The following is a 22,464-nucleotide window of genomic DNA, read 5'->3' as shown; positions in this document are numbered from 1 at the left end:
TAGAGGGCCAGATTTGGCTTCCAGGCCATAGTCTTCCAGACTTGGAGCTAAAGAAAGAATATTCTAGGCAAAGGGCACAATTTGGTATAAAGGCCCTTAAATGGGAATGTGTTTACTGAATTTAAAGGGTAGCCAGAGGCCAGAGTGCCTGGAGGTTAGGCTTGAGTGCATTGAGAGAGGAGAGGTGGCTGGAAAGGTAGCTGGGGCTGGACCTTGGAGCACCAGGTCATCACATGAGGAGGTTTGAAACTTACTCTGAGAGCACGGTGAAGCCCTGCGGAGTTACAGGTCAGGGAGTGACTCGACATGCTTTCTTTTCTCGTTACTGGGGGTTGAGTCCAGGGCCTTCACACTGAGCTACATCCCATGCCCCACTTTCCTCTTTTTTCTTTTCATTTTGAGAGAGGATCTGCTATAAGTTCCTAAGTAGCCCAGGTTGAGCTTGCATTTGTGAGTCTATTTCAGCCTCCCAGAGTCCTGGGATCACACGTCTGCGCCAGCACACCCAGCTGACATGATGGTTTTAGGAGACTGTTGAACACCTACTATGTAACCCAGGGGGAATTAGTCTGATGTGAGATCAGAAGTAGACGTTATTGGATCTTAGCAGAACCTTGTATACCAAGGGACCAGCATATTAACCCAGAGGCCACACTCAGCCTACTGTCCATTTTTATGAATAAAGTTTTATTGGCACATGGCCACATTTTCCTGTCATCTCTGGCTGCTTTCCTATTATAAATACAGCCAAGATGGATAGTGTAACTGAAACCATGCTGAATATGTTCATCATCAGGTGTGTTCCAAAAAAAGGCTGCTGACCCCTATTGTGGATTGTGATAAGATCTTTTTATTTTATTCTAAGTGTAGTAGACCAATGAATCTGAATAACTGATAACATCATCATTACTAACTGGCCACAACATTATTTGGGTTAGAAATTTAGGAGGCAGCATTTGAAATTGTCCAAAAATAGGGATTAAAGCTGGGCAACCACTGGAAGGCTACTGCACCAGTCCTGGCAGAAGATGTTAGGGTTCCAACCCAAAACAGTGACTGTCCTAGATGGGTTCTTGGGGTCACAGTTTCCTTCCCCTCATGTCTGTATCCCCTCTCTTTGCAGGGTGATTGTGCTGGACAAAGGAGAAATCCGGGAGTGTGGCCCCCCCTCCGACCTCCTGCAGCAGAGGGGTCTCTTCTATAGCATGGCTAAGGATGCCGGCCTGGTGTGAGCGCTGGAGCTGCTGCGCTTGGGCCGAACTGTAGGGCTGACGCGCTGCTGTCCAGGGATGAGCTGGCATCCTTGGGAACCCACACCTCTCGGAAACCAACAGAAGGAAAGATACAGAAAGAAAATCAAACCCATCAAACCAAAACCACAAAGTAGCTGCCGCCAGCCAGCCACTGGCCAGAAGTGACCTTGAAGAAACAGGACACAGCTGCCCCCCAGGGAGCCCAGATACCTACAGCCTGGCCTCCAGCCCCCAGGAGATGCACGCATGTTCTCAGGCTTCCAAGAATGCAAGCTGTGGCCCCGGTGTCCCCACAGAAGGGCTTTAGCAGCCAGACTTTGGAGAAATTGGTTCTGTAGAAGATTCTAGTGACCAAATCCAGTCAACTGCCTCATGTGTCTCTAACTAAAGTCTGTGGATCCCAAGTCTTCAAGACGCTTCCTGTCACTTCTAGAACCTTATCTGGTTCCTGAGGTTGAGGGGCTGGGTGAAAACCATTCTGACTCTCCGGCCATGCCCCAAGAGCCCTGACAGTCGTCTTGCCAACTATCTGGTCTTCCAGACACCGATGCTGGGAAACAGCACCCCAGCCCTGCCCACCAGTCCATGCTTCCATGGCCAGAGGCAGCCTTGCACACCCACACTTCCTGTCACTGCAAGGATGTGGCTAGACCCATGACTGATCCAGACCTGAAGCTCCAGTGCCAGGCAGTGCCCTCTTCCTGCTGATTTTCCAGTCTGCTTGCCTCTACACCTGTTTCGCCTTTCTTTTGCTTTCCTCTAGCCTCTCACTGCCCATCGCTGAAGTGGGTTAGCTCCTGTCGGTACTGGGAAGAGTGGAAAGTCTACTAATGGCTACAAGGCATCCAGAGCAAGGAGCCTGAGGGGCCTCCCAAGGATTACCAGCTGGTACCAAAGAGTCCCTGGTGTTGTCTCTGTTTCAGTTTTAACTTCTCACTCATGGCATCTGGCTTCAAGTGGCAGAAAACTTGACATTTTAGATACCAGTTCTCTTCCAGGATAAGAAAAAGACCCCATTAATGAATATCAGTGATTTTTGTTCTTTTTTTTTTTTTTCATACTATTCCAGTGAAAAAGGCTGTCCTAGGGGTCTAATTTCTTAGGAGGAAGTCCTGGGCTGAGGAGCGGGGACTTGCCCAACCTGGTTCTGCATTTGGCATTCAGTGCAGGTGTCCTTGGAAGAAAGAGGCCGAGTCCTTCACAGTGGGTCTGTCAGACGTTCAGTGACAGCCCGCGATGAGAGCCTGACAGCAGCACACGCTCCCTGCTGCCCTGGGATTTGTACCTGCTCTGAGTACTGTACATTGCTGACTTCAAACCCAGAGAAGCATCTTTCTTTTAGGTGGAGATACATATTTATTTTTTGTAAGTTATACCATCCTTTCATGTTAGAGAAACCAAGTTTTTCTTGGGGATCTTTTTGTAATGACTTACACTGGAAACATGAACATTTGCAAATAATTTACAGTAAAAATAATATTTTATTTCTTTCTAAACAGTTGTTCTATCATCTTTCAGGCATCAGCAAAGGTTTTGGTCTTCTCTGGTAGAGCCCAGATGTGACAGATATGGAGTCTATGGTGTGCCGTTGCCAGAAGTGGGGCTAAGATCAACAGTAGGGTGGAGGTTAGCTAGGAGGTAGCACAGTGAGGGGCAGGGATCTAGGACAGACCTGAGTCCTGCCCTCATCACTTTTGGTCATAACCCTGCACAAGTGGGTAGGTGCCACAGTTGCTTTATATTGTAAAGTGGGGCTGATCAGAATGACGTCACAGGATTGTCACCACGTTGATGCTTTGGGACCTGCGGTCCCAAAATCACATGTGGCCAGAATCACCCTGGAGCATCCCTTTGTATCAGGATAGGCAGGGCTGGCCTACTGTAATAAGCTAATGAGCTGTAATATCTTGGGTAAAGAACCCAAAGGTTTATTTGATGCTAATATAGGTTCAGGGGCCTCCAGAGTTGCTGCCTCTGTGAGGCAGCTCTGGGCTGCAGAGTGGTCTACTTGTCATCACTGTTCACTGGTTTTGGGGTCCACAGAGCAGGGGCAGGGAGAACGCAGATGACCCCCAGCTACTCTGCGGCATCTCCAACCAGAAGTGAAGCTTACATCAACCCCCTTGCAGCCCATCAGCCAAAGTCATTGACATGGGTTTGGCCCCAGCCAAAATAGTTCTGGGTGGGACCAGGGAGATGGCTCAGTGGAATAAGCACTTCCCTGGCAAGCGCAAGGGCCTGAGTTCAATCCCCGGTTCCTTAAAAAAATGGTGCTGGGAAATGTGGGTGTACGTACAAGAGGAAAGTACCTCTCCCTCTCCTAACTGACACGATGTCCAAGTTTTAGTCAGTGCAGTATTGTCTTTTCTCATGGCTGAGATAAAATACCTGATATCTGAAGTTAAAGGAGGAAAAAGTTATTTAGCTCATAGTTTGTCACAATTTCAATTTATAGTTGGCTGGCAACAAGGCAGAGTGGCATGGCAGAAGGGCATTGTGGGAAAATCAGTTCTTGGCAGGCAAAAGACAGCAAAGTAGCAAAGCATCAAGCAACCACAGCAGCCCTCTTCTCCCATCCAAGAACTAACCAGGCTCAACCCTGCTTAACTTCTGAGAGCAGACAAGATCATCTAGCACATTTAGGGTGGTGTGGCTATAGACCGAGGCCCTCTTTTGGTCCCTTATATTCTATCCAGGGTAGCACTCACACCCAAGGTGCAGGGCACGCTTAATCCCAGCATCATATTCTAGATCCAGCCACCTGGAAAAAGCCCCAGCTGTGACTGCACAAGCCTGTTGGGGACGCTGAGACACAAGCCACAACAGGTACTGAAACTAGAGTGGTCGTGAGTGAGTTCAGATTGGCTGAGTCTGGGCAGTGCAGAGTGCCTGTGTCTGGGGACACGCCACTTATGCCACATACTTACACCGTGCATCAAGAACATGTGCAGATGAATGTTCCAGCACTGCTGCTGTTCCTGGAGCGTTGCTGTCCCCCAGCCGATGCCTTGGCTTGCATTAGCGCCCATGGAGCTGGAGTTAGTCTGTAGACAAAGCTGGTGAGGCGCTGACTTAGCATTGCAGCAGGTAGATTTTCCAGGTGGGGAGTCTGGCTTTCAGGTATGAAGAGTGGCCTGTCCAGGGCCCTCGGCTCTGGAGTGCTGAAATCCTCAGAGTCCAGCCTGGTGTGTGCTACAGTGCGTGCGGGCAAAGAGCCAGGCACTGACCCGGTTCAGTCTGCTGTATGAGGGCGTGGGGCAATGGCATTAGCCCCTCCCGGGTAGGTGCCTCAGTGCCACGCAAGGAGTAAGGGGAGATGTCAGCTTTGGTGTGTCCCTGGCAAAGCTGTTTTCCCTGGAAGGGTTCCCTTGCTGCGAGCAGGAAGATTGCAGTGAGTGCTCCCAATGAGAGTTGTCCCTGTACCTGGTCTTATGGCAAGTTCCTTCTCCCAAACTCCCCAGAATCCAACTGCTCTTTCCCCATCACTGCTACCGTGATCCCAGCCACTGCCCTCTTGCCCTTGTGTCTACGTGCAGCTCCCTCAGTGGTCTTCCAGCCATAAGGCTCTAAGTTGGCTTTCTGCGGCCTGTCAGTTTCTCCCCCCGGCCACTCCCAAGCTGCCACCCTCTACCCTGCTGGCACAGCCCTGCCCGGGTCTTTGCTCACACGGCGCACACTCCTTGCTCCTATCCTGTGTGTCTTGGGATGGCAGCTGCATGCGAGTGGGGGACTTGCAGCCCCTCCGCCAGGGGTGCACAGCTTGCACTAATGGGAACATTGTGTGGTGGGAGCCTGGGCCTCTCAAGCTTGCCCTTCAGGAGCTGGGGGGCTCCTCCTCATGCTCCTGGGTTCATCACAGCTCCTGGCCAGGTTTGGTGAAGACACGACAGACAAGAGTAGGCACCCAGCACCACATCTGCCAGAGGACACCTGTGCACATGCTAGGTGGCCCATCACTCCCCTCTCCCTACCCCTACACAGCATTTATGGAACCAGTGTGCCGCACCAGTGCTGGGGAAGTAGGTGGACAAACCTACACCAGTCCTTCAGCTCAAGGAGGCCAGGAAACACTCCCCCTGTGTCCTCTGGGTACAGCAGAGTCATTCTGTGTGGGCTGAGATCCTAGAGCCCAAGAGAAGGCATGCAGCTCCATGGTTGGGGTACACACTCTGCATCCGTTCTGCTGGGTAGAGCTACCTGCTTACTAAAGGCTAACTGAAGGCTCTCCATCTCAGTTTTCTCATCTGTCAGGTACAGTCACAGTGCCATTCTCCAAGGGTCCTGATGCCCACAGTGGTGCCCACCTCTGCCAGGAAACACTGAGTGGCACACGGCCCCCAGGCAAGGGTAGGTTCTGGCAAAGTTGTAAAGCTGTGGGAAGGAGCCAGGGAGACAGCTCAGTAGATTAAGCACTTGCCTGGCAAGTAAAGCTGTGGGAGCAGGCACCCGACACCTTGCTGGTGCTAACTTGGGCTCCTCCCACCAGCCAGGCCCTGTTGGCTGCAACAGCCTGCTGGCTGGGTTCCAGGGCACTGTGGTGCTGCCCAACAGCAGCCTTGTTAGCAGGTGACAAGGTGCTGGCTCCCATGCGCTGGCCACTGGTACCATACACTGCTCGCTGGCCATGACAGGCTCTGGTGGGCTGGACTGAACCAGCTGAGCATGCCAGACCCTGGCAGCCTCTAGGCGTGGTCCCTCTGCAGGGGATGCCAGGAGCTCTGCTGTGAGTAAAGATGTGCTGCAAGGGAGGGTGGGGGCTCCAGTGGGTCTTGATTACCCTGGGCTGATGGGAACCCTAAACTGCGTCAAGATGGGCCACTAGAGAGGCACCATTGCCTGCACAGAGCAGAGCCAGCCCTGTGTCCTGGAGGCCTCTCCAGAAGTCAACACAGCCGCTTCCTGTGCCTACCTCAGACCAGAGATTCGACCTCCCCCCCAAGATATATGCCAGTGTGTGAAACTGTCCTTGTGACTATAGGGGGGTGTAGCCTGCTCCTGCAGCTGATGAGCCCTGCCATGCATGCTACAATGCATGGAATGCCCTCACTAGAATTGTCTTGCCCCATGTCCGTGGGGCTCACCCCCACTTTCCTGGGTGCCAGCATGTCATCTGTGCAACAGGGCCATGGAGCCAGAAGTCCCAGCTGGTGGTATGAATGCCAGGGACCCATCTGACTGCTCGTGCTGCCCTCTGTCTGTGTGTGGACCTTGGGCTTGGCTGCTCTAGACCCTTAGCTTCTCTTTCCTGGTGCCTAATGCTGGGCTTCTGAGCCCAGTGTTCATTTTCTGACCACTGTCATGGACAGGCAGGAGCTATAGTGAGCCGTGCACTGGTCACCCTTGGTCACAGCAGTGTCCAACCCTCAGCAGTCCCCAGGGAAGCAGCATGGATCGAGTCATTCAGGGTGTGTGGTGGCCGCTGGAGCTCCCACAGAATAGATGTGGATGTTAGCAATCATATGCCCAAAATGGGCTGAGTCCTGGGCAGATTTTCCTGGTCCCTACCTCTCCTCTTGTGTTGGGGGTTGAATCCATGCACAGTACCTGCTTTGCCCAAAGACAGCTCTCTACCTCTCTCAATGTTGGGTAGGTGCCCCTGGCTTGTGTCTAGATCAGGCAAGAAGCTCCTTAGAGCTTCTGTATGGGGGCAGAAGGGCAGCAGTGGGCACCAGGCAGCCCCTCAGTCCTGGCTGCACACTGGAGTCTTGGGGGAAGCTTAGAAGCATATGCCAAAATGCAGACCAACCAGGAGTTGTGGGTGTGGTAGAGGGGGTGTGGGACTACACAAACCTGTACTCAAGTGGAACTTGATACTTGTGCATGCAAAAAAACACACAAGCAAATCAGGAAAGCTGAACCAGATCGGTAGCTTCATCAGTCTATATCCTGCTCTAATCTGGCCCAAGAGTTTTACAAGATGTCAACAGCAGGGGAAATGGCAAAGGGCCCAACAGATCTCTGGTTTTGTTTTGTGCTGAGGGTGGAACCCAGGGACACATGCATGCTAGGCAAGTGCTCTTCTACTGAGCGACAACCCCAGCCCCTCATAAGTTTGAGATAAAGTCTCACGAAGTTGCTCAAGCTAGCCCTCATGTCTCAGCCTCCCAAGTAGCTAGGATTACATGCATGTACCACCACACCAATTTTCTTAAAATTACACGTGAATTTATGATTATCTCAAAATGAGATTAATTTGGAAAAAATACACACACCATTGCCTCAGCCCCTTGAATTCTGATTTAATTCATCAGGCATAGAACCAGGTGCAGACATGTTTTTCTGCCCTCAGTGTGAGGCCTGCAAGCAACCAGGACTGCAAGCCACTGTTGATGTTGGTTCCAGGGTGGACAAGGCGGCATGGGCCTTGCCCCAGTCAGCTCAAGGATGGCTGTGGCCTGCTGGGTCATCTCAGCTTGGGGATGACTGTGGCCTTCTGGGTCTCCTCAGCTCAGGGGTTGCTGTGGCCTTCTGGGTCTCCTCAGCTCAGGGGTAGCTGTGGCCTACTGGGTCTCCTCAGGTTGGTGGTGGCTGTGGCCTGCTGGGTGTCCTCAGACACTTTTCTTTGCCATTTTCCTCTCTCAGACCATGATACTACCTGGGCCATGAACAGCCTGGGTCACTGGTTTGTCCAGGGCACAGCTGGTTTTGGGGCTGACCCAGCAGGGACAGTGGGGAGGCCAGTTCAGATGAGGCCTGACTCCTGGGCCAGCCTGTAAAACAGTCCCTTCTGGGACAGCAGCTCAGCTGGACTGCCACTCTCAGCCACCTGCCCGTTGTCCATGACCAGCACCCTGGGAAGAGAGGGACAGAACTACTGTTTGCTCACCAGCCCAGCCCAAGAGCTCTGAAAATTTGCTTCTGCTTCGAGCTTTGCTCCCCAAAAGCCCAGCCCTCCAAGCAGCTCCTGACTCAGAGAGCATGCTGCCAGACTGTGTCAGGGCTCATCCCTTCCCCCACAGGGCCTCAGTCTCCACCTGCACAGTGAGTACCTAGTGGTCCGATGGAGATCCTCATAAGCAGGCTCTGCGCCCACCCCCGACTGCTGCGGGGGAAGGGCACCCCTCACCTGGCACAGTCCATCACGGAGCTCAGGCGGTGGGCAATGAGCAGCACTGTGCACTGCGCAAACCAGTCCCCGAGGGCCGCCTGCATCTGGACCTCTGTCCCCAGGTCCACCGAGGCTGTGGCTTCATCCAGGATGAGAATCTGGGTTTTCCGGAGAAGGGCACGTGCCAGACACAGGAGCTGCTTCTGACCCACGCTGTGAAGCAAGGGGAAGGGAGGCCGGATATGGACACCGCGCGCGATGCACAGGCCACGCCCACAAGGGGGTCCGTGGAACAGCTGCAGGAGCACGCACTCCCCACACGTGAGGTCCAAGGTCCACAGAGCTGGGGCGCCCCGAGGCCCCATCTTTGGGCAGTGTCCAAAACTTTTGTGCCTCAGGTTCCCCTCCTGCAGAAGCTACTTCTGTTTCCTCTAGTCTGTGCTCACGCACCAGACACATTCTTAGTGCTTATGTGGACATCCTCCGCAGAGGCAGACACTGGGCTCTTGATAGAAGAGGAAATGCAAAGGGAGAGCTAAGCGGCTGGTCAGAGGTCACAGAGAGGGAGACAGCATGTGAGCCCAGGACCTCTGGCTCCAGGGCCTGCTTCTAACGGATCCTTCTGCACGGAGGTACGAGGGGAACTACGTAAGGATGAAGAGAAACCTCTCAGCATGAACAGCTTCTTACAGATAGGGAAGCTGAGATTCAAGGTCCTGTGCCCAGGTAGATCCCTGCTCCTGGTAGCTGCTGGCTTCTAGGGCCCCAGGGTGCTGGAGCTGTCTCCTATCATGCCTGACTTCCTCTCCTTCTTCCACGGCGCAAGGTCTCTTCAGAGAACCAGAACCTTCTCTGGCCAAGTGGGGTCCAGGAGCGGGGCTCTTTCTCCCATCTCTGTGCTCTCAAGGCGAGCCTGCACAAGCCCCAGGCCTCAGCTTTCCACTCAGGGAAATAGAAAAGTGAGAAGTAGCTCAGAGGAATCGGAGGAATGCGAGTCACTTTTTTTTTTTTTTTTCCACAACAGACTGGTAATGTGCGCACCCATGTGGTAACAGGGTTAGAAGGAGGCACATCTCAGGCATAGAGCATGAATCCTCACGCTCATGAACCCAAGGATCTTTATCACTCCTGTATGCCAGGCACTGTTTTAACAGTTTACAGATATTAACTCGCGTCGTCCTCACTTGAATAGGTAGCTGACTCTGTTTACAGATGAGAAAACCAAGGCCCAGGAGACTAGGTGCCCTAATCTGCCCGGGGTGGCGCGGGCTGTCTGCCCCTCCGCCCACCTTCCTAGGATGGGCACCGTACCTCAGGTCGTCACCGTGCTCCACACACTCGTACTGCAGCTGGCCGGGCAGGCTGGCCACGAAGGCTCGGAGCTGCACGCTCTCCAGCGCTGCCCAAAGCACATCATCACCGTGCTCGTGCCACAGGTCCAGGTTCATCCGCAGAGAGCCGGGGACCAGGACGGGGTCCTGGGCGGGAAGGGCGGTGATCAGAGCAGGGCCCCCCACCCGGCCACCTCTGCCCAGCCACACTCCGGGCCTCACCTGTGGGATGATGGTGACCCTGGACCGCAGAGTGTGCAGCCCCACCTGGTCGATGGGGACACCGTCGATCCAGATGCCACCCTCCGCAGCCTCCTGCAGCCGCAGCAGGCCTCCTGCCAGGGAGGACTTCCCAGCCCCTGTCCTGCCCACGATGCCAACCTGCCAGGGACAGGAAAGTGTGACCTGTGCTGACTCAAGAGGGCGAGCCACAGCCCAAGCACTCATGGGTACGTCTGGAAGATGTGTCCTTCCACTCAGCACCTCAAAGCACCAGTCTGTCCACCTCTCCTTCCACATGTCTGCCTTCCCACATATCCTCACCCTTCCCTCAGTGCCTCCTTCCATCTCCCATCATCCTGAAATTCTGCCTCGTCCACCATCTATCCCCACCGTCCTCCCGCAGCCCTGTCTGGACTGGCCCCCGCCTCCTGTTCTTCTCCCTGTGTCCCTGTTACCCATGCTATAACCTCCCCTTCCCCCCACCCCTCACCTTTTCCGCCATTCCTCCTCTTTCCTTCTAGCCATCTCTCATCCCTTTTCCACCCCATCCTTCATCCCTTATTTATCTTTACATGTGTCCCCAACCTTCCGCCTATGCATCTGTCCATCCTTTTACCCATCCCCCAGCATGCTCTCTGTTGCTACTCCTGGTCCTCAGAATCAGACACATAATACAAATTCAACACTATTTGTGTAGCACATGACTGGAGTGTGCGAGTCACCCCACTGTGTGACAGGCGTGCTGTTAGCCCTACAGAATACAGAGATGGAGAGTGCTTGCTCCAAAAGCTCACTCTCTGGTCTTCCTAGGGCAACAAAGGAAACACTGGGCTGAACAAGCTCAGGCACTGCAGTGAGAGGATGCTATTCATGCTGCCTGGGATGTGGAGAGGGCTTCATAGATGTGGGGTACACGCGCCTGGACTCTCAAGGGATGGGAGAAGTTCAGCAAGGAGGAAGATTCCACATAAAACACATCAAATCTTTTTTTTAAAAAAATCAGACCACCTGCTCACTAAGCTTACATCACCATGTGTGCACTGGCCCAGAGGAGTCAGCTCCCCAGATGTTGGCTGAACCTTGGCAGAGCAGTGAAGGACAGAGGCAAGGCCCCGAATGCCAAGTTTAGGCAGTTGTACTTTGCGCCAAGAGCACCTAGGAGCTGCTGAAAGGTTTTGAACAAGGGGGAGGATATGCTTAAATACAGATCCTGGGAGACCAAGTTGTGTGGGTGAGATAGGCAGCTGGGGGCTCAGGGAGGAGCGTGGAGTAGGAACTGGAAGGATGACAAAGAGGTGGGAGAGAAGGAGGGATTCCACAAAGAGCCCGCAAGGGGCATCTAATGTAATATTAGAGCTGTGTCCTGCTAGGGTGCTGTGGGATAAACAGCCATGAAGATTAACATCAGCTGAATGTGTCCAGGTGCTTTAAATGTGTTAACTCAAATACCACAGTATCTAGGCACTTAGTATTATTATTCCCATTTTACAGGTGGGCAAGAAGTGACCTGCCCCCTGCCCCCCATGGCTAACACAAGAACCCATGCCACACAACCTGGGTGGTGCAGACAGAATATTTAGCACTGCCCACCTTCTGGGTGTTCAGCTGAGGTTGGAGGAAGGGAAGAGACAGATGTCTCCCCATGTGGGGTCACCATGATGGAACAGGAAGGTTGGAGGGAAGGCACCCTTAGGAGTCTAGTGCGGTGGTCCTGGGTTGGAAAGCTGAGGAGTTTGAGGGCGCTCAAAGGAAGCTGCTGGTGCTCAGGCCTGGTAGCCCCCAGTTGCTGTGGAAGAACTGCTCACCTTCTCTCCTGCATGGACCTGGAAGGACACACCCTGCACAGCCAGGGGGAGCTTGGGCCAGTGTCTCAGCCCAAAGTTCCGGAACTCGATCTGTCCCTCATGAGGCCAGGGGGGCCGGGCTGCACAGGTGGGCAGTGTCCAGGGAGCCTAGAGCAGGAAGGCCCACAGGTCAGAGGGGCCTGCTCCTGGGGCTTCTCATGAGGTGGCCCATCTCCCTGAGCCTCAGTTTCCTCTTCTGCAAAGTGGGTATATTTTCTGATATTTTAGAGAGTTGTTGTATAAATTTAACTACAAAAGCATGGAGTACAGCAATCTCTGGGCTCATAATGAGGATGTAGCTACCTTTCTTCTCTTACTATTGTTAGGCCCAGTTCACTGCCAAAATCTATGCTCATCAACACACGAGAGGATAAAAATGTGCTATTCATACACCATTGAGTACCACTGTGCTGCAAAGCCCAAATGAGCCACCCAATGGGCACCCTTGGGGCCATGATCTCGGTTAAGTGAAACAAACCAGGCACACAAACTTAAGTATCATGTAGTTTCAAAACATAAATAAAAATCAAAATAGGGAGAGAGATCTTTTGCAAACAGGAAGGGGACCAAGCGGTTGGGGAGGGAATAACAAAAGACTTAAGATGCATTATTCACATGCACCAACCTCCCCGAGAGGAAAGTGACTATTATAGACTACACACACATACTAATAAAAAAATAAGAATTAAAAATAAAACAACGGTGTTACTGCTGTGTTTCTTTTGGTGACTGCGCAGTGGCTGATCAAGGAGCTGCCAAGCTGCCCGCTAGGGTTGTGTCCCTGGAAGGCTGCAAGGCTGCCCTTGTTCCTGCAGTGTGTCTGTTCCCACGTGCTGTAATTATGCTGCAGGGAAGGTGCCCCAGTGTTGCATCATGTTGCTGCTGCGTGGCCGGCACATCCCATTTCTCTTATCCACCATCACCCAGACCCGCATGACTTGCTTTGCTCAAGCTAGGAAGCAGGATTTGACGCTGTTAGTCATTGCCGCCAGCCTGGCTAGAAGCAGCTGACGGTGGTGGGCTTAGTGGGACAGAGAAGGGTGCAGATTCCAAAGCCCACCCAGACACAGGCTGGGCTCAGTGTTCTCCCCTGTGAGTCCCACTGGGGCCCTGCCCCTATGCCCCACCCATCACCTCTTTGGGCGTTTGGGCGTAGTCCTGCACCCGCTCCACAGACACCATGCTGTTCTCCAGGTCTGTCCAGCTGCGAACGACCCACTGCAGGGTCTGGGTCACCTGTGCAGCAAGACACCAAGGCTCCACTCACCTTAGCTCCACCAGTCCCCACACCTGGGCAGGGATGGCAGAACCAGACCCCTGAACTCAGCATGGGATGTAGTAATAGGAAGCATGGAGAACTGGGCCCAAAGTGGCCTCAGCCAACAGGACCCTCCCTTCCTTCAGTAGAACCAGTGCAGAGCAGGAAAGAGCTCTCAGACAACAGCTGGTCCAAAGCACTGCCTGCTCAGAGCGGGTGCCTGCCCACCCCTCAAGGATCCTGGCCCAGGAGGTGGAGCCTGCATTGACCCCAAGCTCCTCGATAGGGCTCTGAGCAGTCCAATGGCCCAGCCCTGCCCTCCTCTGCCCAAACTCCCTGAACTCCTACAGGCTCCTCTTCCTCAACCCCACCTTCCCTATGGGGTCCCCTACTGCCTAGAAATGACTTGTCCACACCCCTCAGGGCCTCTCCCTGTGCCTTTACCCAAGCCCCTTGCCTGAGCCCCACCTGTCCCCCTCACATGCCTGCTGCCTGCTCCGGGAAATCCCCTGTGCCCACCCACCTGGCCGCATGCTGCCTTGCCTGGCCTCAACTATGCAAGGACACGGCTGACACAGCCTCACTGAAGGGGCCTGGGTGGATGAAACGCGCTGATATTCACGCAGCTCTGGGAACAGCACATCATTCATAACACATGTCACATGGATGTCATGGTCTGGCCTCACATGGCGTGGTGAACAGTTAGCAGAAGTTAATCACAAAATACTCTTTCTGCTTAGTCTCAACTAAGACAGCATCAGCAGTGACCAGAGCAGTGGCCCAACTTTTCAGACCAACACACTGAGCTCTCTAAGCAAAGGGAGACTCCCATACAAGGTTACCAAAGCCCAGGCCATTTCCTGTGGGGCAGGATTTCCCTGGCAGTGGTCATGTGGATTTGGGGCTCTATGAAGGTCCTGGGGCAGGGTGTCTGTCCGGCTCTGGATCTGCCCATGGCTTGGAGTCCAAGCCTGGCATGCTGTGTACCTGGAGGGCAGCCGAGACGGAGAAGCCCACGAGGCCAGCGCGGAGGTGGGCCTTGCTCAGCACGGCACACATGGCAGCCACGAACACCAAGCCATTTCCCAGGAGCTCCAGGTTGGTCGCAAGCCACCTGCAGAGAGAAGCAGGCAATGGGTCTGCAATTCCTGCATCTGCCAAGGCCCACTGCTCTGCCATCAGGGTGGCTCTGTCCCCATGGGTGACCCAGCAAGCATGTCCTCCTCCCCCAGCTCAGGGAGTTGGGGCAAGTGATACTGCCCTGCTGGCTCTGCACAGAGCTCAGCAGAACTGTTGTGTCCCTGGGATGTGCCGAGGCAGGTGTCCTTGCTGTCCACTGGCCTGAACATGCCCTCCTCCTTCATGGAGCCAACACCACCTTCATGTACAGATCTCCTGCAATGTCACCTCCATTCTTAACATCGCTGATGACATCCTCTGTGGCAGCCATCTCCCCATACCTAAGCTATCTATAATTGGTCATGGCCTAGCAAAGCTCCAGCAGGAGATCAGGCCTCCACAGATCTTGCCTGGCTCATTCCTGGCTTGGTCTCTAGTGCCTATGTGGGCCCCAACAGGTTGCAGGTGCTCAGCAGATATGCTGTGAATGGATGAATGAATACGCAGCCCCCTGCCATTTGCTCATTCATCCATTCATTTAGCAGATACATGCTGCACTGAGTGCACATTATGTGCCAGGCATGGTGGGGGTGCTTGGGATGAGACTAAATAAAACAGTCCAAAATAACTATCTTCTGGCCATGGTGGTACATACTATAATCCCAGCTATTCAAGAGGCTGAGGCAAGAGATGTGCCAAGTAGGAGGCCAGCCTGGGCCACTTAGGAAGACCCTATTTAAAAACAAAAATTACAAAGGGTTCAGGGATGTAGATCAATGTTCCTCGTGTTCAATCTCCCACCAAAAATCACTGTCCTCAGGGAGCCCTGAACTTTACCAAATATGACATCAAGGCCTCCTTCCCATTTGACAGATGAAAAAACTGAGGATCAGGTAGGATTAGATATTTACTTAAATCCATACACATCACAGATACTAGGATTTGTGGCCATGTCTCCCTCACTGACACTAGAGAACACATACACCCTGTCTAAAGGTCATGCTTCTTACTGAAGCAACTACCAGAAGGATAAATGAAGCAAGCACCACCTGCAGCTGCCATGCCCAGCATCAGCTCTGAACCTGTTTTCCATCTGTACAAGGTCATGTCTATCTATTTAATGAAGTCCTGTCTGTGTACTAACAGGACATCTGGCCAAGTACAGTTGGGAGAATTAAATGAGATATGCCACGAAGCATCACGCATTTCTAAATGTCCTAAGTTTCCAGGAAGGGGCAGGGTAAGTCTTCCAAAAGACATGGAATTGACACATTGCCCACATGTATAGACCTTCGGAACCTGGGTAGAAAGGAGAAAGGAATTCACACTTATTGAGAGCCAACTGTGTACCTGACTCCGGCCACACTCCAGTGCCAGGCCGCCTGGTCTCAAGCCCTGGCTCCACTATGTGCCAACTGTGTGCCCCTGGGTGAGCCTCCTACTTCTTGGTGCCTCGAACTCATCATCTATAACACTGTATTTAAGCCATCAGTTAACTGGCTTAAATACAGATGGCCTAGAGCCAACACTGCACACCTGTAATTCCAGTACTCTAAGAGGCTGAGGCAGGAAGATTGCAAGTTCAAGCCCAGTCTGGGCGACTTAGTGAGACCCGGTCTCAAAACCAAGAGAGCTAGAAATGTAGCTCAGTGCAAAGACCCTGGCTTCAATCTCCAGAACTGAGGGGCCACAGAGATAGCTCAGTAGAATAAGCAGATCCTGAGTTCAATCCCCAGTACTGCACAAATAAACAAACAAACAAGAGTCATAGGGAGCCTGTGGGTTAGCTCAGTTGTTTAAGTGACTGGGCAAATGCAGTCAGGTTCAGGGGACTGAGGTTCGATCGCCAGCTCCACATGCCTTACCAGACCCACCTTAAGGCAGCCTGAGCAAGACCCCCCCCAAAAATCTTTCTCAATCTCCAGAACTGTAAAAAAAGAAAACAAAGGAAAAAAAAATACAAAACCAAAACTTTTATTTACGCACATATATGTCAGAACAATGTCAGGAATATAGTAGCCATGTTACAAATATTATCTATGAAAATGTGTAGTCCTCAGAGCCATTCTGAGCACAGCTTCCATTTAATCAATGACACTCAGGCACTGAGAGGTTATATAACTCACGAGGATCAGCCAGCAACTAGGCGGCAGAGTTGGGATTGGAACCTGCATCTGTCAGCACTCAGAGCCTAAAGGAGACTCAGGAAACTTATGCAGCTACTCTGTCACCATGGCATGGCCCACTTGACAGGTAACAGAGTCTCCTTCCTGTGTCTCCGAGGGTCACTGCTGTCGGAGACCCCTCTGGCTGGGGTCCATGTGCTCACAGCGTGATCCTGGAGGCTGCCCATGGGATCTAGTATCCTATTTGTTCCCCAATGTGCTTTTACCTTGGGCATGCCACCCCACACAGTATGATTTCAGGGTCACTCTTTAAGGGTACAGATCAATTACAAGGACTTCTCTGCTTACCTGTCAGCCACCAGTCGTGGGAAACTGACCCTCTGGTTCGCATCCATGAGAGCGTCGCTCTGGGCCACAAAGTGGCGCTGGGCCTGGAATGCCCTGACCACGGCACTGCCCTGGAATGTCTCGGCCACGTGGGAGCACACAGATGAGTAGCTGGCTGACTCCATGCGTCTCAGCTGGCACGAGGTGGCCACATACAGGCTCTGAGGCAGGGTGGAAGGAGGAAGGGGAGAAGGCAGAAGTAGAGAGGTGACTTCCAGAAGCTCAGGGAACCCCAATTCCAGGGGTTCAGAGTCAGTTCCCAGCTTGCTGCGACCTGGAGCCAATTGCTTAATCTTCTTTGGGTCCAGTTTCCTCACAGAATCAGAGTTCCGTGATTCTTTCAAAAACCCATCCAGGGAGCTCTGAAAACCTCCAATACCCCACACTCCAAAAGCACTGACTCAGGACCCCTGTAGAAATTGTCCTAATTTGGTATTTATGTAAAATCTGGAGTCAAGGAACTAACAGCCAAGGTGAAACATCTCACTGGCAAATGCTGAGACCAATGACTTCACTCTGATAGGAGCTGGTGGGATCAGTCCCGTAACAGGCCGTGGAAATGGCTGCCCACGTCAACCCACTCATTTCACTCAATGGTTATGCGCTCTGCAGATGCATAGTGTGTGTTACTACACAGCTGCTTGCAGGACAGCTCCAGTGCCAGGATCTTTACACACAGTGCCTCATTCACACTGGGCAGGCCTTAGGGTTATTCACAGCCCACAGGTGAGAGCAGACCAAGGCCTGAGGGATGAAGTAGCTCCTCTGAGTGGCAGAGAGACTGCCCTACTCCAGTCCAAGAGGACCTAGAGAAGACCTGGGGTCATTGTGGAGGACAGTGGTGGCCAGGGCTTTTGTTTGATGACAGGGTTTTCTTTTGCCTGATCTCCTATAGGTGAGACAGGTCTCACTAAGTCACTAAGTTGCCCAGGCTGGACTCATAGTTGAGACTGCCCTGCTTCAATGTGCCAGAGTGCTGGGGTTACAAGCAGGCACCACCGCACTTGGCTTGGAGAAGTGTTCTTTTTCTTGGGTTGCTGATGAAGAATGATGTGAGCCCTGGGCTGAGAAGGATCATCAGACCCACCCCTGGAAAGACTGTGTGCAAAATCAAGAAGCCCTAAGGCACTGACTTGACTGTCAAACAATAGCACACAGCAGAATTACTGAGAGTAGTTGTTAGCAGCCAGGTGGTTGGACCCACTCTGCTAGCATCTCAGTCTAGGAGGGACCTAAGAATCCATGTCTCTCCCTAGTCCCAAGTGAGACCAATGCTGCTGGAACTGGAGCCACACACAGAGAACCGCTGAGTGCAGCAGGGAGACAGTAAGTGTCCTGGTGACAGCTGGGCCTGCCCCACCCTAGGATGCAAACATTAAATTCTGTTCTTTTGAAGTTGGTCTCTGGCCCTGGCAATGGAAAGACTCTGAGCTTAGCAGAATAACCATTAAGACCCTGCAATGCCTTCCTAGTATCTATTCTGGAAGCTGATGCAGCAGAAACAAGCCCAGACAATACAAAGAATTCTTATATGGGAGACAGAGACTACTGTGGATGCTACCCCTGCTGGGCAGCCCCTCTTACACGGAGTCCTGACCCCAGAGATAAGACCAGCACAGGGCTGACCAGATAGTCCAGCAGACTAAAGTGCTTGCTTAGGCAGAGCACAAAGGGGTTCGATCCCTGGAGTGCTGTGCCAGCCCCACCCCTGGGGCGCGCTAAGACGCGTTTGAGACTTGGGTGTGGTGCCTCGTGCCTGTAATCCCAGCATTTGGGAGACTGAAAACAGGAGAATCACTACAAATCCAATCTATGTAATGAAACTCTGTAGACCCTGTACTAAATACATTTAAAACCAAAAACAAAAAACAAAAAACTGGTGTACGTGGCCATTGCTGGCCCAGGAACCCAACACCTCCATACCTGAAACCCAGCGTAAAGGAGCATCAGCGGCAGGATGGCCACAATGGCCAGAGGGGTGACCGTCGTCACTGCCAGGCAGACCTCCAGGAGCCCGAAAGTGTAAGTCAGCAGGGCCTGGAGCTTCTCTGGGATTTCCACATCCACCGTGTCCATTTCCTTGGAGAAGTAGTTTAGCAACTTCCCAACAGGTGTTCGCTCAAAGAAGCCAATGGGAGACCGAGCCACATCCCACAGCAGCCTCCGGAAGAGCAGGCTGGATGCCTGGATCCCGCCCACGAACACTGCGGCCATGGAGGCAAAGAGCCCGATGGCTGGGGTGGAGGAAGGCGAGAGAGTCAAATTATGGACCCAGAGGCCCCAGGACTCTCCTTGCAGGACTCAGGTATGCTTCCCATCAGCATCTTATGATCTGGCCACGTTGATGGCTTCACCCTCCAGGAGATTAAATACTGTCCCCCAAATTCATGTCCATCCAGAGTCTCACAATATGACCTTATTTTAAAGAGTTTTTGCAGATGTAACTAAAAATCCCGGGGAGGTAGGGGATAGCTCAGTGGTCTAAGTGCCTGCCTGGCAAGCCTAAGGACCCAAGTGCTATCCCTGCTACTGCATGCCAGGCTGGCCACGGACACTGGGCACGGTGGGGCATGTCTATAATCCCAACACTAGGGAAGCTGATACAGGAGAATCACTATGAGGCCAAGCTGCGTGTGTAACAAGACCATGTACCAAATAAACAAATAAAAAGATTTTAAATTAAAAAAAAAAATCTTAAACTTTGAGTGCATTTGAAATCCAATTTTTGGTGTCTTTATAAGTACAGGTGAGGGCTGGAGTGATAGCTCAGTGGACTAAGCGCCTGCTTAGGCAAGCTCAGGGATTGAAGTTCGATCCCCAGCAACATGCCACACCGGCCCTGCCCCTGGAGGTGCTGAGCTGGCCACTGAGACCGGGCATAGTAGTGCATGCCTGGAATCCCAGTGCTGGGGAGGCTGAAAACAGGAGGATCACTCTGAGTTGCATAGTGAGACCCTGTACCAAATATGAAGTACAGGTGAGACAGAGAGACTCAGAAGATGACATGATGGCAGAGGCAGAGACAAGAGGGATACATGTACCACTCAAGGGTGTGGTGGCCCCCAGAAGCTGAAAGAATGCAGTTGAAGCTTTTCTCCCGCAGCCTCCCAGGCAACTAATCCCACTCACATCTTGCCTTAGACTCCCAGCTTCCCTAGTGCGAGGGTGTGTTTCTGATGTTCTAGGCTATCACCCTAATGACGGTTTGTTTTACAGCAGCCCTGCGGCACTGACACTCTGTCAGGTGCCACGTAACGAGAGGGGACTGTGCCACACAAATGAGAACCTGAGTTATCCCAGGGCTGGGCTGCTGTGGACAGTTTCCTGGTCTAATCCCTCTGGACTATGTACACACTGGCCCAAGGGCGTCACCGTGCAACCATCCCTGGGGAGGTTTCTCAGTGGTTGTAACTAGGAGGGTCCTTGTGTTCAGGCCTCACGCTCCCATCTCCAGGGGTAGAGGGAATGGGCTCACAGCAGTTCCATGGTGTCACCCAGCGAGCAGGCTAAAATCAGCTTTTAAAGATGAGGCTAAGGCTAGCAGGCCACCCCACCCTGTGAGCAAAGCAACTATCCGCCAGCTCCAAGCGGAGCAGCCAGGGCATGACCTAACTGACAGGCTTGATGCTAGATGAGGATTATGTCTGGGGAGGGAAGGGAGACCTGGAAGACTGGGGGCGTCAGGACCCCGGTGCTACCCTCCCAAAGGGACTGCATGAAGGACCACCACAGGGGACCACATGAGAGGCAGCGGGCCGGACAAGGCCTCCTTGAGAAGTACAAGGCCTCGCCCTCTTTAGGGGCTGATCCTTTCCCCTCTGCCAGCGTGGGCAAGGACACAAATAGGCTAGATGTGGCACGGCTCACGGTGACGGACAAAGGGGTCTCCAGTGTGGGAAGGGCCTCTCAGAAAGCCACAGGCCCTACAGCCAGGCGGAGAAAATCGTGATTGGCCAGATTCCAACTGCAGAACCTGGAAAGAAGTCACTCGTTCAGGAGGACAGAGGAATTGTTTTCTTTGACTCAATTAGTAACTTTTTCTTTTATTCTCTTCATTAGTTTATTGGGGGGGGGCTGAACTTTTTAAAATAACTTTTTTACTTCTTTTTCCCTCTTTAGATTCTTTTCCCCCTTCAGTTGTCTTTCTCTGTGTTATCTTTCATTTTATGTATTTTGTCCTGTTTTTCTTCTTTTTGTGTTCATTTTTTCTGTGACTGCTTTTTTTTGAGGGGGAGGGCTGGCTCAGGATGCCTTAAGGGCAGGTCTGGTAAGGCATGAGGGTCTGGGGGTCGGACCACAATATCCTGAGCCTGACTGCCTTTTTTGGGACTGCCTTTTAATGCTGTTAATTTCCATGTATTCTCCAGTAGAACCCTCCTTTCATTCTCTCCTCCTCCATCTCATATCCACTGATTAATTTGCCACACTTTACTCTTTTCACCCCTATTTTTACTTTTTGAATCTCTAGTTAGATAGTTAATGCTGTTTAACACTTTTATTGTTACTGGGAGTACAGTTTAGTACTCTTACTTTTTACTGCAGGTTACTATCTGATTTATCTTAGTGTTCATACTATGATTATAGTCCTTTTTTCTCCAATTGAGGGTAGTATGTTATTGGCTCTCAGGGTTATTAATATCTAGTTTGTCTCCAACATTATTACTGTTGCTGATTTTATCACTACAGTCAAGGGACATAGCTGTTTCTATGAATTGGCTTTCCCTGTATGCCAGTGTCTGCATTTCCTCAGGATCACTAACAATACTTTAGCCCACACTTGGACAACAGGGAACTGGGACAAGTACACTAAAATCTTTATTTCCAAGTCAATGGAGGTGACTGGATCCTGGCACAATGGCAGAGAACAATGGCCACACCCAGAGAGCACTGCTGAAACTGGACATCAACTAAAGAGGCTTCCATGCTAACAACAAAGGTGGCCACTATAATCAACCCACATGCTTGAACACACACACACATAAATAAATAAATAAATAAATAAAAATATGAGAAGACAAGGTCACAAAATGGCTACAAAACCTCCCAACTCCCCCACAGCTGATCCATGGGGCATCAAAGGGAAGAAAACCAAAAGTCACACAGCCGAAGTATTTGAAATGATAACAGAGGAGATAATCAGACAGGTCAGTGAGGCACCTAGCCTCACAGAAGATCACAGAGGATATAGGCAGACAGATAAAGGGCCAAAAATGAAATAAATAGGACTGCCAGGGAGATAGCTCAGCAGCATAAGCGCCGGTCTCAAAAGCGCAAGGTCTGGAATTTGATCCACCATAACGAAAAAAAAAAAAAAAAAAAGAAAGAAAGAAAGAAAGAAAGAAAGAAAGAAAGAAAACAATCAAAAAGTCTACAGAAGACATGAATAACAAAGCTAGTGGTGCTAAATAAGATGACACAAAACACAAATGGCAACTTAGAGAAGAATTAGAATCCATAAAAAGATTCTAAATAGAAATGCAGGAGATTGGGCTGGAGAGATAGCTCCATGGTCTAAGCACCTGCCTGGCAAGTGCAAGGACTGAGCACAATCCCTGGTACTGCATGCTGTGCCAGCCCAGAGCCCTGGGCATACTGTGCTGGCCACCGAAAGTGGGCATGGTGCCATATGCCTGTAATCCCAGCAATGGGGAGGCTGAAACAGGAGGATCACTATGAGTCTGAACTGTGTAGCAAGACCCTGTCTCAAAAGAATGAAGAAGATAAAAATTAAAAAATGAAATGCAGGAGATTACAAATTCCACTGAAAGCACAGGACCAGAAATTTCTATGAGGAGGAGTGTGTGGAGAGCTTCCTGCTACCCTGTGCCGGAGGGACCAGTCCCAGCCCAGGCGCAGCATGGGCCGGACCCTCTCCC

The 22,464-nt window shown here is 51.9% G+C and overlaps 2 protein-coding genes and 1 non-coding gene across 7 annotated transcripts in view; 1 reads left to right on the top strand and 2 right to left on the bottom strand.

The window, feature by feature from the left end:
• The window catches only part of Abcc1 (ATP binding cassette subfamily C member 1), a 137,348-nt gene extending 134,609 nt beyond the window's left edge, over positions 1–2,739 (top strand). For all 4 annotated transcript variants that reach the window (XM_023704671.1, XM_023704670.1, XM_023704669.1 and 1 more), the window contains one exon: positions 1,124–2,739. In XM_023704671.1, coding sequence (XP_023560439.1) covers positions 1,124–1,232 — 109 coding nt within the window. In that variant the 3' untranslated portion in view covers positions 1,233–2,739. The remainder of the gene's footprint in view (positions 1–1,123) is intronic.
• A 4,733-nt stretch (positions 2,740–7,472) lies between these two features.
• Abcc6 (ATP binding cassette subfamily C member 6) overlaps positions 7,473–22,464 on the bottom strand; it is a 57,842-nt gene continuing 42,850 nt past the window's right edge. Inside the window, exons 23-31 of one of the 2 annotated variants that reach the window (XM_004644504.2) lie at positions 18,512–18,822; positions 16,550–16,749; positions 13,944–14,070; positions 12,833–12,934; positions 11,660–11,806; positions 9,855–10,013; positions 9,613–9,779; positions 8,320–8,514; positions 7,473–8,044 (exon numbers count right to left, since the gene is read on the bottom strand). In XM_004644504.2, the coding sequence (XP_004644561.1) occupies positions 7,936–8,044; positions 8,320–8,514; positions 9,613–9,779; positions 9,855–10,013; positions 11,660–11,806; positions 12,833–12,934; positions 13,944–14,070; positions 16,550–16,749; positions 18,512–18,822 (1,517 nt within the window). In that variant the 3' untranslated portion in view covers positions 7,473–7,935. The remainder of the gene's footprint in view (positions 8,045–8,319; positions 8,515–9,612; positions 9,780–9,854; positions 10,014–11,659; positions 11,807–12,832; positions 12,935–13,943; positions 14,071–16,549; positions 16,750–18,511; positions 18,823–22,464) is intronic. The other variant, XM_023704686.1, reaches the window with a different exon arrangement.
• Positions 9,320–9,418, bottom strand: LOC111813574. Its single transcript, XR_002818793.1, has one exon. It is a non-coding gene; the product is annotated as a small nucleolar RNA U13 (small nucleolar RNA).

The sequence above is a fragment of the Octodon degus genome, unplaced genomic scaffold, assembly GCF_000260255.1.
Source record: "Octodon degus isolate 3935 unplaced genomic scaffold, OctDeg1.0 scaffold00200, whole genome shotgun sequence".
Classification (NCBI taxonomy): Eukaryota; Metazoa; Chordata; class Mammalia; order Rodentia; family Octodontidae; genus Octodon; species Octodon degus.
The sequence above is the reverse complement of the archived record's forward strand: the minus strand, read 5'-3'. Positions and strand labels throughout refer to the sequence as shown.